The 17,918-nt window shown below is 37.0% G+C and overlaps 1 protein-coding gene across 10 annotated transcripts in view; it reads left to right on the top strand.

Moving 5' to 3' along the window:
- Positions 1 to 17,918, top strand: part of Cab39l (calcium binding protein 39 like) — a 101,872-nt gene that overhangs the window by 34,557 nt on the left and 49,397 nt on the right. For 9 of the 10 annotated variants that reach the window (XM_034498933.2, XM_076930930.1, XM_034498932.2 and 6 more), the window contains 2 exons: positions 12,461 to 12,602; positions 14,981 to 15,145. In XM_034498933.2, the coding sequence (XP_034354824.1) occupies positions 12,492 to 12,602; positions 14,981 to 15,145 (276 nt within the window). In that variant the 5' untranslated portion in view covers positions 12,461 to 12,491. Of the gene's footprint in view, positions 1 to 161; positions 373 to 12,460; positions 12,603 to 14,980; positions 15,146 to 17,918 lie in introns of all 10 variants that reach the window. The other variant, XM_076930926.1, reaches the window with a different exon arrangement.

Here is a 17,918-nt window from a genome sequence, read left to right as displayed (position 1 = left end):
GAGAACGAATCAGCAAGCTGGTTTGACCAGAAACAGAACTGCCTATGACAGATTAAGAGACAAGCAAGGCTTGGAATCTGAGAGCAAGCAGAGTGGAAATTTACTGCAGCTCTCTGTGAGTGTTCAAGTGATCATTTTCTGCTAACGTTTTCCGGTGGTAGCTGTTACTCCTCAGAGCCAGAAAGTCAAGACGGAATTGTGCTAAGTTTTTTCTCCACCACACTTGAGTAGGAGAAGGCATCCTTTATTAAATGGAAGATAAAAGCTACTTCATCTAAAGTGTTTTGAACCCAAGAAAAGAGCTGTCTTCAGCACCTCACTATGGGTCTGCTTTTTGTTGCTTAGACAAGCCGGGAGTTTCTATATCCCTTGGTGAGTATCAACAAGATTGTCTGTATTGGTTTGGGTTGAGGAAACTGGATTAATAAGGTACAGTTGAATTCTACAGTTATGCTTATATTCATTTTAAATTAGAGTGTTGCCTCATTTCTCTGCATAATGAACTGCTGTTACTAGGAGAAGTTTGAAAAAAAAAAAACAACTACAAAACAATACTTCTCTGTTGCCTAAGGCACTTGAATCCTTACCAACTATTTTGTGTCCACCAAATACCTTATTTTGGAAATGGGTTTTAATTTACAGTTTCCAAAAATAATATAGTGGCAATGTACTGTTTTTCATATTTTTTTATAAAGTGCTTGAAAACTTGGAAGTATATTACCAGTAAATTTAATACTATCCTTATGGTGTTTGATATTATAAGTTATTATGAACTATATCATTCAGCCATAATTCATCTTAAAGTATTGCTTGCATTAATTGAAAGTGCATATAATTTAAACATTAAATGCTACTATGAAATACAAAATGACTGGTTTCTCCAAAGTTCTGTAAGAAAAATAAAAAGGAGATAATCTACAAGTTAAGCAGTTATTTTCTTCTTATAGTGATGCTGAGTTCTCTTGCAGAGAATATAACTAGAAATATATAAAAGAGCAAAGGATAAATATTCTTACTACATTCATTTTCATTTCAATAAAGGCTCCATTTGTATAATCTTTTTTTCTCTTTTTTTTTCTTTTTTTTTCTTTTTTTTCTCTTTTTTTGATTTTTGGGTTTTGGGGGGTTTTTGTTTTTTTTCTTTTGGTTTTTTTTTCTGCATTTGTATAATCTTTAGTAGGATATTGTACACTCTCTACAGCTACATATATACAGATAAAACATATGTGTTCTATTTAAAGGCATACAGAGAAGTATGTGATGATTCTCCTGTAGAAATAAGTATGTATTGTTAACTATTAAGTAGATTCATTACATAAAGATAACTATTTTGAGCAAAATTTCCACTCTGCCCTGTACTAGCCTCAAGAAATACATGCCTTCAGTTATTGATTCAAGTGAGTCTTTTTAAGTCAGAAAAAAATTAATTAAGATGAAGACTGCAGAGAGCCAGTAAACACATGGCAGGCTTAGAGCCTGGACATAAAATGACTTGCTTTTCCAATTGTTCCTCTGTGGGTACAGAAGCCTGTAGAACAGGTTTTGTTTTGTGCCTTATTTTCCTCCAGTTTGTTGATTTATGTATAAGAACTCGGTTGATCTGTGGAAACTTCTGAACATTATCATACAGTAAAGTCAGTATATCAGTCCTCCATCCTTAGATGGTTAGAAAATTTACATTAAACTTGACAGTCTTTATGGGGGGTTGCTTTAGTAATTTGCTAGTGTTACCTTAGTGAAGGCACCCTTTCCTAAGCCCACAGTAATGTAAATATACAAAGAAAGAATAAGGCATCCCCCATCACAAACATTGTATTTCATAAGTTCATTTGTGAGCAGACTGTTGAGTGTAAGATCCCCTTTCCTTGAAAAAGAATCTATCGAGCAGCTGCTAAGTTTTTATTATAGCCTGATAATATATCTTATTTACACTACAGAAAGACCATTGCCACCTTGAGAGGAATTAGAAAATCAGTTCTAGTGTCAAAACTAAGTCTGAAACAAGCATGAGAAAGTCTGATTTCTGCTGCATATCAATGCTTAAAGAAGAGCAAGTATAACAAGCTTGGTGGAATTGGAAGGATGCTTAAATGGGATTCTTAGGACTTCCAAAGGTTGTTGCAGTTTATATAGTATTCAATCTGATTTCAGATTTCTCCTGGTATAGGAACCTTTTTAGCCTTTACTTGTCTGTGCAGCCAGTTCTGATACAGTGAGTAGTACATAATAGGCACATAATAGGAAAAGAGTTATTGCCTGAGGACTGGCCTGCTTCTTTGATCTACATAAATGGAATGGATAGTCTGGTAAGATAGCTCAGTCAGTACAGTGTTTGCTAACCTAACATCCTCCTAAAAAATCTAGGTGTGGTAATACAGCCTTAAAATACAGGTGCTGGGTAGGTGAAGACAGGATTCTAGCGCTTGCTGGCCAGTCAGTCTTACTGCATTGCTGAGCTCCAAGTTCAATGAGAAACTCTGCCTTGGTAAAATAACGTGGAGAGAAATGGAGGAAGCTACTTAACATTAACTGTTTGACCTTCTCTAGCATGCACATCTCTGTGCATACCCACGTGCACGTACATACACATACATGACCACATATACACAGGAAACACACACACTTCCCCACCACTACCACCACAAAGAGAGGCAAGGGAGGGGAAGGGGGAAGAGATATGGGGGCAAGCAGGCAATAGCTTTTCCAAAGTTTAAAAAAAAAAAAAAAAGTATGGAGGCTTTAGGGCTATAGATTTTTCATTATGAGAAAGAAATGGCCTGAAGTGAATTGATTGAATTATGAAACGAAAATAAGACAGAGTGGTGCTAATGTATAAGAGAGAAAGAAAAGACTAGTGTTATCTGTGTGGCAGTTTTGAGTGAGTGAAGTTGCTGAGGAGAGGAGTCCAGAGCATGTATGTGTTCATAATCTTGAATACACGAACACATTCAGGTGTCAACTCAAAGGAATTATCTATTTCATATGTGTACTAAGAACAATAAGAAGAAATGGGACCTTTGTGAAAAAAATCCAGATTAACTCTCTCCAAGTTTACCTATCCAGATCAGTAGATTGGTCCTGAAAATTTTTTCAAAGTGCTTATACACAAAGTACACAAAATACGAAAGTTAGCAGTGCCATTGAAGTGATGCAGTCAGTGAGACAATGAGTAGTTGTAGGCCACACTTACTTAGATTACCCTTTCTTCAGTCTGTTCTAGAATAATGTAAAGGCAGTGATTCTGAGTAATCCTAAATGGCATATAGTAGGGTTTTAATACTTATTAAATAAAATAGATTGGGACACTTTAATGTTATATGCACATACATACATACATACATGCATACATACTTATTTTGTCACTTAGAGAAACTAGCCCATTGCTTTTAGAAGGAAAAAAAATCCATCACAACCATATTGACATGCATATTGCAGTTATACTCACTCTTCCATTGGTAATTAAAATAATTGGGTTAAATGGAAATCTTTACTATCTATAAGTGAGAAAACATACTTTTTAACTTTATAACTTAAGTTTCCAGCAGAGAATCATCAAATATCTTCCTAGTTTGAAAGACAAATGATTATATTAATATCTTAGCCAGAAAATCTAAGTCTGTTGTGGGTGTATATTGAGTAAGAAGTAGCTTCGGCTGAGTCACTTTCATGTCTACACTCCTTGGTAATAGTTTTATAGACCGACAGTAGATAAGTGCAGAGCTTGTGATGCTGTGAAGTAATTGTTTTCACAGAATACCTATGAACCAGTCTAATGCTCAGAACAGTATCTAACCAAAGTGCAGTGTCATGTACACTATGTAGTGCTTAGTGAAGACTGAAAATACTGGAATATGAGCCTTATTTTTTACATTTACTCTGCGGGTGTGAGCGTGTATGTGTGTTTGATGAGTATAAAGGAGAGAGGATAACTTGAGGTTATTGGTTTTTTTCTTCCACCATGTAGGTTTCAGAGATTGACCTCTAGTCATCAGGTTCAGCAGCAAACATTTTTATTCAGAGCCATCCCCCCAGCCCTTATTTATTCTGTTATAAAGAGAACCATTTGAGGATTTCAGTGAGCCTAAATGCTTTCATTATTGCTATTGGTTTGGGAAAATAGTGATTTAACTACAGATGTCTATATTTATTGAGATTGTGAGACTCAGTCAAATATCACTTCATTAATAATCATTCATAGTTAACCAATGTAAAATATTTTCGCTCCTGGGAATGACTGAAGCTGTCAGCAAAAATGTTATTGTGAGCCTAACAAATGAAGTTCCTGGATTTCTGGAACAAGAGTAAATTTTTAAGCTCACAGTAAAAATGTTAGTGGTTTTATGTCTTTCTAACCTCTTATATTTTTTTAAAATTTATGTTATATAGTGCATTAGAGAAAAAGTAGAGTTGCTAAAAGAGACAATTCTCTTTTATAAAAGACTTTTTATTCTCATGTAAGTTTGACTAAAGCGTCTATATCAATGAGAATTCATAAGACATTTCTCACAAGTTTTCTGTTTCTGTGTAAATTTTTCAGTTTTAGAAAATGTCTCTCTCCTGCAGACAGACACTGTTGTTAAAACAAACCATATAAAAACTAAGTCAAGCCAGGCCTGGTGGCACACGCCTTTAATCTTAGCACCAAAGAGGTCAGAGGAAGGAGGTCATTCAAATCAGTTGAGCCTCTAAAGCAGAGGTTCTCAGTCTGTAGTCGGGAGCCTTTTTTGGAGGGTCAAGTGACCTTTTCCCAAGGGTCATCTAAGACCAAAATAAAACACAGATATTTACATTGTGATTCATAACAGTGGCAAAATTACACTTACGTAATAGCAATGAAAATAATTTATGCTTGGGGCAGCACACATGAGGTATTAAAGGATTTTAGCATTAGAAAGGTTGAGAACCACTGCTCTAGAGTAAAGAATTATCTGTCCAATCATTTTTTTATACTTTATTAGTAGTCTGCTGATTTTCAATTTTTGTCTGTCAGTTTTAAAGTACAAAATTCAGTTGTGGTTTCTAATAATATTAGGAAGAATGCTTAAATATTGAGATAAAGTTAGAAGTTATTTTTGCCATTTGTAATAGCTGGTGCTGTGGCAAATCTAACTATAGTGATTCATTTTATAATTTATCTGTGTGACAGCAATTCTCAGTTTTAATTTGTTGGGAATTTTCTTGGACATAGCAAATTAGCACTTTTAGGTGTACTTTTCAGTTTTAAAATTCACATCTAATTAAATCTATGAATTTTTTTAAAGATTTATTTATTTATGTTATGTATACGAGTACAGTGTTTCTGTCACACCAGAAGAGGGCATTGGATCCCATTACAGGTGGTTGAGCCACCATGTGGTTGCTGAGAATTGAACTCAGGACCTCTAGAAGAACAGTCAGTGCTCTTAACCACTGAGACATCTCTTCAGCCCCAAGTTTACGAATTTTAAAACAACAATTCAGTCGGCACTGGCATTGTGTATACTCATGATATAACCTTCTTGTCATTGAATTTAAAAACAAATCTTTTGTGCCTGGTCATTTGCCATTTATGTATTTTTATTGCATGTCTATCTGCCTTTTGGAATACAGATAAGATTATCAACCCTTGGAACTTACTGATCTACTTTTTAAATGTGGGGATGGGTTTCTGTTGAGGGTGTTTAAGAAGGGTGCATGTGGAAGACTGGGGTGTTGCTCAGGAAGGGTGCAGTGAAGCCACAGCTTCATCTCCAGCACCGCTAAAGCAGCAGAAGTAGTCCCTTGGATCTGTTTGGGGCTGTGCCTGTAGCTCAGTAGTAGAGCACCTGTCTAGCATACCAAAAATCTATGTTCAGTTCCCAGTCTCATGCATATGTGCACATGTACACACATGGTTACACACACATGCACATACTTAAATTACAAGATGTGAGACTTTTGGAAATGGTCTCATCTTGACTGAAAAATAAACTTATATTTTAAATAACAAGCTTAATTTTGACTTGAGTTTTTTTTTTAACAAGTTGGCAGTTGAGGTCATATAGATGCTTCTGTGAATGTTCAATTCCTGACATTTTTTTTTTTTTTTTTTTTTTTTACTTGAGAGGTAGATTTACCACTCCCTTCAAAATCTTGGTGAAACCTTTGACTTAAGAACTGTTATTGAACAGCACAGTTGGAAGTGAGAAAAAAAAAAAAAGGTCTAAAATATTCACTAACCACCCAAGAAAGACATGTTATATATTTGAGATATCTGAAGTAAGATAACAACAAGGACAGGCAATACCTCAAATACCCCTAATTCCATTTAAATTGCTCAGATGACTGACGCTGGGCCATTTCTAATGGCTCTCTAAGCACAAGTTAGGAGTGCCACCAAATATACTACACAGTCTCTCTGCCTGTGTTTGCTGGCCACAGAGCTAAATGATCTTTTTGGCTTTTCTTCTAGAACCTGAGCCAAGTACCACTCTTCATGAAATTCCAAAGGCAAAGAAATTATATTTAACTAATGGCTTCAAAGGATGGGAGGGTCAGAATTCTATAGTGTGAACTTTAAAATAAAAAGGTTGTTTAGTAATTTTCAGTGCTATATGAAAGGTATTTCCATTTGCCAGTCATTAAATAGTTTGACTGTACTACCCAGAGGCTGCCACTATGAACTCTGTTAAGTCTGTGTGCACACATGTGTGTTATGGTGCATGTATGTGAGCAGGTACACATGCACACATACACACACACATTTGGAAATCAAAGGAACAGCTTGAGGTGTACCTCAAGAATGGCTGCCAACCTTATTGAAACAGGTCCCTCACTTGCACCTGAAATTCAACAGATTAGGCTAGACTGGCTGGCCAGCAAATCTTGAGATCCACCTGTCTCTACGTTCCCATCATCTAAGTTTCAAGTGTATACCACCTCACCCAGCTTTTAGGTCAGTTTTAAATTAAAGAGAATGTTTAAATGTTTACTATGTATTTGATAACTATATTTTCTTTGTCTTTTTCTGTTATCTATGAGTTATTTCTCTCATGGATTTTTCTTTTTTCTTCTCAAAGAGATGTTAACTTTTAATTGGTTAACTTACAGTGCCTTGCTGTGAAGTGCAGACTGGCCCCCTTCATGACCCGCTTCAACCTGCACCGTGATGCCTGGCTAGTATTCTTTTGGAGCAATGCTAGCCACTTCTCTTTGGAATCCCTATCACAGAATTCTCTTGTTTGTCTGAAGTTTTAATTATTTTATATATAGAAATTCAGAATTTTTATATTTGTAGTCTTTTTCTGTAAGCTGTTTGTTTTGCTGCTCTGGGATAATAGAACTCTGGCCCCCTGATGTTCTAGGCAAGCACTTTGTCACCAAGCTCTCACACTCCCCCTCCCACTTTGAGTAGAGGAAGGCTACTGATTTGTTTGAGTTGATTTTATATCCAGCCACTTTGCTAAAGTTGTTTATCAGGTTTAGGAGTTCTCTGGTGGAAGTTTTAGGGTCACTTAAGTATCCTATCATATCATCTGCAAATAGTGATATTTTGACTTCTTCCTTTCCTATTTGTATCCCTTTGACTTCCTTTTGTTGTCTAATTGCTCTGGTTAGGACCAGTACTATATGGAATATTACTCAGCTATTAAAAACAATGAATTCAAGAAATTCTTAGGCAAATGGATGGAACTAGAAAATATCATCCTGAGTGAGGTAATCCAATCACAAGAACATAACATGGTATGTACTCACTGATAATTGGATATTAGCCCAAAAGCTGGCAATATCCAAGATAACAACTCACAGACCACAGCTCATGAACAAGGAAGACCAAAGTGTGGGTCCTTTAGCTCTTCTTAGAAGGAGTAACAAAATACTCATGGGAGCAAATATGGAGACAAAGCATGGGACAGAAACTGAAGGAGAGGCCGTCCAGAGACTGCTTCACCTGGGTATCTATCCCTTGTGCAGTCACCAAAGGTAGATGCTAATGTGGATGCCAGGAAATGCATGCTGACAGGAGCCTGATATAGCTGTCTCCTTAGAGGCTCTGCCAGATCCTGAAATATACAAAGGTGGAAGCTCACAGCTAACCATTGAGCTGATCATGGGGTTCCCAATGGAGGAGGGAAAGAGAAGACTGAAGGAGCTGAAAGGGTTTGTGGACCTCATGAGGAGAGCAACAATACCAACCAACCAGAGATCCCAGGGCCTAAACCACCAGCCTGGGAGCACATAGGGAAGGGCCCATGGCTCCAGCTGTATATGTAGGGGAGGATGACAGTGTCAGGCTTAGGTGGGTGAGTAAGTCCTTGCTCCAGTGAAGGCTGGAAGAGTGAGAGTGGAAGGGTGGGTGGGGGCATATCCTCATAGAAGCAGGAGGATGGGGGATGAGATGGGGGGGTCTGAGTGGGGGTAAAGGGGATTACATCTGAAATGTAAGTAAAATACCCAATTCAAAAAAAAAGAAAAAGAAATGTTCAAAATCCTTAGTCATCAGAGAAATGAAAATCAAAATGACCCTGACATTCTACCTCACACCATTCAGAATGGTTAAGATCAAAAACTCAGGCAACAGCAGATGCTGACAAGGATACGAAAAAAGAGGAACAGTCCTCCATTGATGGGATTGCAAGCTGGTACAATCACTCTGAAAAACAATCCGATGGTTTCTCAGAAAACTGGAAATAGTTCTACCTGAGGAGCTATACCACTACTGGGCATATACCCAAAAGATGCTCCAACTTTCTCCAATTCTTAATCAGCAACTGCTTGTTCTCTTTCTTCCCAGTTCCCTACCTTTGGCAGATCTTTTAGAATAGTTGTCTTTCTGTGCTTGGTTTGTTTCAATAATGATCCATAAATGTTGTCACAAGTGGCATGACCTACTTTTATTTAGGTGTGGGTGTATGTGCACGTGCATGCTACAGTGGATTTTGTTTGTGGAGTTGATTTCCACCTTCTGCCTTTACATAGGTTCTAGAGATTGAACTCAGATTATCAAGCTTGCACAGTGAGCGCTTTACCCTCTGAACCATCTCACTTCTGTTTCTGTGGTGTGTCTTTATTCATCTATTAGTAGATATAGGTTAATTATGTGTTAACTGTGTGAGCAATGCTGCAGTGATCATGGCATGCAGATTTCCCTTTACACGTTGAATTCAATACCTTTGGATATGTTTCCTGAAGTGAAAACATTGACCAACTAGTTGGTAATTCTACCAGTAACTTTTTGAGGACCTCCACACCACTTCTTTTCTTAGGTATAGCAAGTTATATCTCCACTACCAGCACAGTGGAGTTCCCTTTTAGGATATTCTCGCCAACAGAGTTCTTTCATCTTTCTGTATTTTGATTAGCTTGTGTCACAATCCATTTCTGACCTAGTTGTGGAGCCTGGTGTAGTACGTGCTCTGACTCTGCTCATGTGGTCATCCCACCCCTCCATGGGTTGCAGTGCGGCACAGGGTAGGCAGATGCTACCAGAACAGGAATGAAATAGCTCCAGAGAATTTTTCTTCTCTGGTTCAGTTCTTTCTACTTCTATCACAAGTTCTATTCTTTTCTTGGAGATATTTAGGGTGGTTTCCTCTTTAACTTTTTAAAATTCTTTTTAATTGTTATTCCCATACAAATGAATTATAATTGTAGATTTACACCCTCTCACATGTCCGGCTAACAGTATGAAGGCTTCCTTTCAAGAATCACTTCTGAGTTTTAGCGTTAGTTTTGTTGAGCTATTTGTTGGCTTGATTCTATTAAATCTTTTTAGCTTTACATTTATAGATATATGGATATAATCTATGTATACAGAAATGCAACTAGAGATTTAATTGTGAGGCTGTATATGCTTTTTTTCCCAGAACAATGTCTATTTTCTCATGGTCCTGTGAGGGTAGATAGGTCTGGCCAGTCCTAGAAACTTTTTTTTTGCATTGCATTGCATTGCATTGCATTGCATTGCATTGCTGTTGTTTCTTTAAAAGGCCATTCTGTTGTAATGTGCGTTGGAAGAGGATTATTTGTTTCCTTTAAAAGTCACAAGACAAATGTAAGTTTGTATTTTATCATTAATCCTGATTAGAAAGGTCCTTTAAGTGATAGATAGGGTTTAAATGTTTTTTGTCTTTATACAAAGCATAAGCCATTGCATCTGTTGCTATTGTCATTCTCTTCCTTGTTTCCTTTTATGTCTGACTTACTCTACTCCCTCTCTGCTATTGTTTCATATGGGATAACACTTCATATTGCTATTAAGTATACACACAGATATAATGATGTATATGCACTTTTAATATCTTTTGCCATCATCTAGATTTTTAAAGTGTTAGCATTATCATTATTTAACTTTTTCTGGCTTAAGAGGTGTTTTATTTTAAAATAGAAAAATGATAGACGAGAATATTTATTTCTGAATGTAGTCTGTTCATCAAAGCTAGTTAGGAATTCAAGTATTCTTTTTCCAGTGCTGGCAATGAATGGAGAGGCCTTGTACTTACTTGCTAGGCAACCAAGCTACATGCTTGCCTGAACTTGTATTTATGTAGCAAATGTTTTAAGTCAACAGCTGGCTCCTTTTTAAGTGTTTAGTGTGACTGACTGGGTAAACTAGACACATATCAAACAGTGTTCAGAAAGTAAAATTGGCAACCAAATTTGTGTGCAAAGGGGAAGGTATCCAGGCTGAGAGTGGATGGCCTGGCCTATCTGATGAGAAAGAAATGGGCATACAGGAAACTTCTGCCTTCGTTTGCTAGGTTCCTGGGGGATGAAGCTATATGATTGGAGGGTGTGTCTTGATTTCCCTCAATGTTTCCGTCAATTGTAAAATGTTATTAAGTGAATCTGATATTGTACTTACTTCTCCAGTGGTACATTTTAGATATGAAAATGTTTCTAAAAAAAGTACTGTGCTAAGGGGTGCTGTGTGGCCCTGCGCTATTGCACCCTTCCCTTGTATCGCAAGTATTTGCTTTTTCCATAGTCTAGAGTTCCAGAGAGCAGAAGGGGTTTGCTTGTTCATGGCTCAAAACTCTGCTACTAGCAAGCATGGATCCTGTGCAGAACACTTGACTTCATTGTTTTCCTAAATACTCTCCAGTAGAAAGAAGTTCATTTATTATTTTGGAGTTTGGAGAGTAACTTTTTATTTGTTCTTTTTGTTGTTGTTATGTGCTAATTGTACAGAGTACTAGATTTCATAAAGATACTATCTTTTAAGCATATTATGTAATTTGATCATATGCAACCCCCACATCCTTCCTTTTTTTCTCTGCCTTTATCACCCTCCTGCTTGACATCTTCTGTCACACCTCATTAGCTCTGGGGGGGGGGGGAGGGCGCACGCGCACGCTCGCGTATATACACATGACTTCTTGTTTCTGTTTAAAATCTAATGAAACACTGCTTGTATAGTGAGTGTGTAAATACATATACTGACAAGCAAGTGAAAGTTGAGAAATATAAAAGTCCTGAAAATGTTTAAAATTTCAGTAAATTAGCATTTGAGTTATACTGATGCAGAGAAAACCACACAGAGAAATGGTCATTGGACTTACATATCATTTATATTACACCATAGGATAACTTGTACTCTTTTAAATTCCAGAAGTTCCTAGGTAAAAAAAAAATTTTGACTTTGTATACTATTTTTTTAATTTATTTTTTTATTGGATATTTTATTTACATTTCAGATGCCATCCCCTTTCCCCATTTCCCCTCCCTAAAAACCCCTATCCCATGCCCCCTTCTCTTTTTTGCTTTTATATAATTTTTAAAAATATTAATCAAAGGCTTTATAAGTTTGCTAATGCTCAATATCAATCAGAAGTATAACCCAGTACCCAACCTAGATATATCAACTATCTTTGACTGACTGTAAAGGGAATATATTCCAGATGATAATCACCATATCTGAGTGCTTGAGTCATAGAGACCTTTACTGTAATTTGCAATGCTTTTTAATATATGAAGTAGTAATGAATATTCTTTTACTAAAAGGAACCTTCCATTACATTACAAGGTTTGTTTTTTCTTAATGCAGTCAGGCAGTGACAGCCATTTCTCTAGTCTATATAACAAGTGTTGTCAACTTTTAGAATTGAAAATTTGCCCACACTCTTTACCCTCTACCGTGGCAGTGAAGATTTTACATTGTAGTTATGAATTGATATTAGTACTTGGTACAGTACTTTTTTTCATACTACTATTTTTACAGTATATGAATTCTAACCCACATTGTTTTAAAGTACCAGTTATTTCTCAACAAATATTCTGCATCTTTATAAAATCCTTATTTTTAAGTAAAGCTTTTAATCCTTCTTAAAATAGTTTATATCAATTTAAATTTAAAATCAAACTTGAAACTCAATCAATTTAATATTTCAAATTATTGAACTTGTGTTACTGAAAACTTATTTTATGCCATGATATAACAATTAGACATCTTAGGAGTTAAAAGTTATCATTTTTCTTAAAACTTGGCTTATTTGTTTTTTAGCATTCCATATTGGAAGAAGAGATTTATATACATGAAAAAAATGCCTTTGTTTAGTAAATCACACAAAAATCCAGCAGAAATTGTCAAAATTCTGAAGGACAACCTGGCCATTTTGGAAAAGCAAGACAAAAAGACAGACAAGGTATGATTCAAAACAAAACCTTATTAAAATGTGTGTATTCCAAGGAGAGGCCCATGTGAAAGCTTAGTGAAGAAGTGTGGTCGCTATTGTATATATAGGTTGTAACTGTTGGGTTTGTTGTACTGAACCTTTGGTTTACTGTCCAGAGCCTCTAACTCACCCCAAGTCTCTGTAGACATCAGGGTTTCAAGATCTCTGGGCTTTATTAGTGTATTGTGTTACAGTGGTATGAAAGAAAGGACTGGCACACGTTCACAGTGACCAAGAGACTTTTTCATGGGGGTGGAGAGCAGCTTCTGTTCATTCTTTTGAAAGAATTTTAAGTCCTACATATTTGGCTCTCTGCAGTGACTCGACTCATGTCAAGTGACCTGTTACAAAATAAAAACTGTAGAGTCATAGTATGCTTCTGTCCAAGTCTGTGATAAAACTGTAACACTCAGGCATTGGAGAAATGTCTTGTTCTGATTCTGATATTCATTGAAATATTGAGCCAAATTTTGGTTCAAATAGGAACTAAAATTAATCTTTATAACATATGTATAAATCTAAATAGCAAACAATAAAAACAAACAAAAACTTCCTAGTTTTGACTAATAACTGGGAAAGGGCCAATTAAGACTATATCACATTCACAGTGATGCTGACAAGGATTAAGAGCAGGAACACTTCTTGTGCTTATTTAAGCATGTGACAAAGCACATCTACATGTGCATACTACAGTCCCACTAGTGGTACCCGACACATTCGTGTACATGCACAGGAGAAACATGTGAGAATGTACTGCATTGTAGTTCATGTGCATACTACAGTCCCACTAGTGGTACCCGACACATCCATGTACATGCACAGGAGAAACGTGAAAATGTACTGCATTGTAGTTCATAGCTTCTCAATGAGAACAGCTCACAAATGTATAAACAATAGGACTAAGAAGTTGCAACACAGCCATGAGTACAGCAGTAGAGATGGTGGCACTTGAGCTGCTGCCTCTGTGAAGCCCCAGAGACAAGTTCCACTGATGGAAACTGAGTGAAAGGAACATAGCATGAAAGGGAACAAGTGTTCTTCAAGTTTCAGAATTAGAGGGACTGACTGCAGTGATGTAAGACAAAGGTGAAAAATAGAGAATAGTAAAACAGTCATTATTGTAGACAGTATAACAAAATGCCTGAGGTTTTCGGCTTATAAAAGGGGAGAGTTGATTTATCCTTGGAGTTTTGGAAACTTGAGTCTGTGGTCAGTTGGCCTCATTGCTCTGGGGTTGCTGGTAGGGACAGCACATCATGTGGGAGTATGTGACACAGCTCACAGCTGGGATGGAAAAGGACAGAAAAAAAAAGTAGATGATGTGGTCCATCCCACAGTCTCATTCAAAAGCATATTCTCAGTGACTAGAGAGGAGACCTCCCATTCGGTCCTACCACTCCAGGAATGCCCCACTGAACACATGGACTGTTGGAGGACATTTAAGGGACAAATTACTGTCATTTTTGTGACATGCATACGGATAAAAAAGCACACTCAAGGTGACAGGGTACTGAAAATATGGTCTCTTGACTTGGGTTTTTGACAGCAGAGGGATTTTCTTTATAATTATTCTTAAGCCTGTAATAAGCTAAAGAATTTGCGAACTGCCTTTTAAAAAGTAGTACCATGCTGACATAAGTTATTTTCTTCTAATTTGTCTTACTCCACACATTTTCATCTCATTTATGATTACTATCATACTACAATGGTAAGTCAACTAAAATACACCTTTTTTCCAAATAGAAACACAAACTGCTGACTAAATTAGTCTTTCTTTTGTCAATTGTACTAGTTTAGTGAGGGTTTTTGAGATATTTCTCATACCCTTTAATTTCTCAGCCCTGGGTTTTCACAATTCACAATTCACAAGATTGTGAAACCATCACTACTATCTAATTTGAGAACATGTCTCCCATTCCCAAAAGAAGCCCACACCCATCAGCAGTCATTCCTCACACTCCACTCCCCTTCGTTGACACTAGTCTACAGTCTGCCTCGGTGGATTCGCACATTATTACCAAACTGTAGTAAACTGCTCTAAGTTCTACAAACACAAAATATATGATTCTTTGGGATGAATAAGTATGTCCAAACTTGCAAGTTTTGACAAATTGGGATTTTATAGCTGAACCTTTAGAAGATCAAGAGGGTAGGAATCTATTGAAAAAACCTTAGATAGGCCCAATAAGTGTGGGTGGTGGATGTGTATCTGTGTGTGTGTGTGTGTGTGTGTGTGTGTGTGTGTGTGTGTGTGCGTGCGTGCAGTACATGTTGAGGGGAGCTGTTTGCTTCCTTAAAACCTAAAATTTGTATTCTTTTTAACTATTAACATACTTTCTGGTCACTAGGCTTCAGAAGAAGTGTCAAAATCTCTGCAAGCAATGAAGGAAATTCTATGTGGAACAAACGACAAGGAGCCCCCTACAGAAGCAGTGGCTCAGCTGGCACAGGAGCTCTACAGCAGTGGGTTATTGATGACACTCATAGCTGACCTGCAGCTCATAGACTTTGAGGTGAAAGACCTGTGCAAGGATGTCCCTCCTGCTTCTCGAGAGTAAATAACGAGAGTCCCTTTTTACCTAAAATGACTGATGTCTCTCCTGGTTCTTAGCAGTAAATTATAAGTGGCCATACTTAAAAAACAATCAGTGTCCACGTATGATATTAACAGCTTTCATAAAACCTTTACAATAAGCAAAAGGGCATATTGTAGTTACGTTTTGTGTAACTAGATTAATGACTACCACTGTTCACAAGAGATAAAGATAACAGTTACTGGAGTACAAGGTACAAGTTCATTCTTAGAACTACCTTTATGGCAAATACTTCATTATTCATCTCATTTTAAATTGTGTTCACTTCTTGGTGTATATGTTTGTGTTCATATGTCCTGTTTCACATGTGGAAGTCAGACGACAGTTCTTTTCTCCTTACACCTTGTAGGATCAGGAGATCAAACTCAGGTTGTAGGCTTCCACACAAAACCCTTCCCTCAATGAGCCATCTCACTGGCTCTATTCATCCAATGTTATAGATAGAGAACCTAAGATTCAGGATTTTAAGTAAAATTCCCAAAGCTATAAAGTTAAAGTGGTAGCTGGAATTCAAAGTCAGTATCTATGAAGCTTCTTCTCGTTAATGTATTATACCAAAATACTACTTTGTTAAATGCCAGTATGGTAGTGTTTTTGACATCATTTTGAAAACAGTTTAAGCTAACTTACCTTAATAATTAGATAAATAAAAGCAGTAAATGTGATATAAGCATTTCATTATTATATATTATTATTTACTGCATACATAAAAAGGTTTGTGTATTTACTGTTTAGGCAGTAGTCATCCTGTTTGCCTACTTTTCTGCTTTCTTTCTGCCAATATATTTAGTAGTTCCTGGTAAGTGTGTGTTTCTCATTGATTTTCATAGATGGAGTTAGACAGGTTTATTATTATTGTTGTTATTGTTATTTATTCACTTTACATCTTGCTCCCTGACTCTCTGCTGGTCACCCCCTCCCACAAATCCTTCCACCGTGCCCCATTCCTTTTTCCCCTTGGCTCTGCCCCCAGGTAACCCCCAAGCCTGGCACTTTAAGTTTCTGTGAGGCTAGGTGCTTCCTCTCCCACTGAGACCAGACAGGGCAGCCCAGCTAGTAGAGCACATCCCATGGTCTTCATAGATGGGAGTTATGCAGGATTTTAAGTGAATTGCTTTTGGCTTTATTCACAGACAAGTAGAAGGAAATGAATTACAGTAATTGAGCTGACATAAAGTTAGGGGTCTAGAGATCTGTGAAATAGTAGTTGCATAGCTCCTGGACAGATTAGATAGACAGAAAATGTGCAGAGCAAAACTGGTGGAATTGTAAAATCAGAGTGCGCTGGAGAAGGGCCTCAAAGGACCCAGACTTTAACTCATTCCTCCTTTCAGATACCCTGTCTTTCTCTACATTATTCTGTTTCTCTCTCTGACATTTTCTGGCCCATAGTTTCTTCTCTTCTGTGTACTTTGGTTGTTAAATCTCTTCTCCCATCTTATTCCCATTTTCTTTTTAAACTGGGTATGCATGGAATCAGTGAATATTTCTCCTTTGTTCATATACTTAAGTGTTTTTTTTTTTATTGAGTTTATGAACATAGTAGAAGCTTGTCATGGTGGAAAATATTTGACATGGTGATGCAGGTGCCTGGAGTCTAGCCTCTCCTGCTGATTGTACAGCCAGCAAATTAACTTTTAACCCAGATCTTCTCATCTATATAGAACAATGGCAAGAGCTCACATCACTCTGTCACTATTAAGCTATGTAAACGACATGCATATATATGTTACATCCTATAAAAACTAAATATGAATGCAAAGTGTTTAAGTATTTTCAGTTACTCTCCAACTAAATGAAATACAAACTGAATTGTTTTGTTATAACCTTTGAAGTTTTTGTTTATCATCATCATCATCATCATCATTGGGGGATAGTAGTGGTGTGTGTATTTGCAGAAGCACAAATAACATGGCTCACATGTGGAGAGTAGGTGACATCTTTCACAAGTTGATTCTCTTTTCCTACCTGGGATGCCACTCAGTTTGTCAGACTTGAGTGGCAGTCCTGTTTGCCCGGTGAGCAGTTTAGTGGACTCATCTTTATTCGTTTTAGATGTTGTTGAGCAGTACCCCTGAGTAAGAAAAAGAATCCTCATTCTTGGATTACAGTTCTATTTTTGTCTTATTGTTTTGTATATTTACTGAGAGTAGCCACATTCTAAGTTATTATTACCGTTGATTTGCTTGAATTAGTTAAAGATAAGCCTAGTTTATAGTAGGATGCTGGAGGAGAGGTGCTTTGAGGATTCAGAGACAGTAGAGCATCAGGTGCAGTGGCATAAAACAACAGGATCAGAGTGCTAAGAGTGCAATAAGAAGAATAAAGCTCTGAGCAGTGACAGCTGACATGCTAATGTAGAGGGGAACTGTATGAGATAATGTATAACCAACTAATGCCTGCCAAGAGAAAGTGACCTAGTTTCTCTACCTAATGAGAGGTACAGAACTCACCTAGGTAGAGAAACTAGATGAGTTCTAGGCCACCGAGCTACATAGTGGGACACTGTCTCAAAACAAAACAAATAAATAGGCAAACAATGTTACTATGAGGTTCTTACTGCAATACTAAGTAGCATATAGTTCTTAACTTTATGTATTCTTCTGTAAGGTACAATGCCTAGAACATAGTTATGAATGAATGAGATATTCAGCATGTGCAGCTGTTCTTCTCTGACCCTAATAAATGAATA

The sequence above is a fragment of the Arvicanthis niloticus genome, chromosome 3 (assembly GCF_011762505.2).
Source record: "Arvicanthis niloticus isolate mArvNil1 chromosome 3, mArvNil1.pat.X, whole genome shotgun sequence".
NCBI lineage: Eukaryota > Metazoa > Chordata > Mammalia > Rodentia > Muridae > Arvicanthis > Arvicanthis niloticus.
This window is presented reverse-complemented; position numbering and strand designations above follow the sequence as displayed.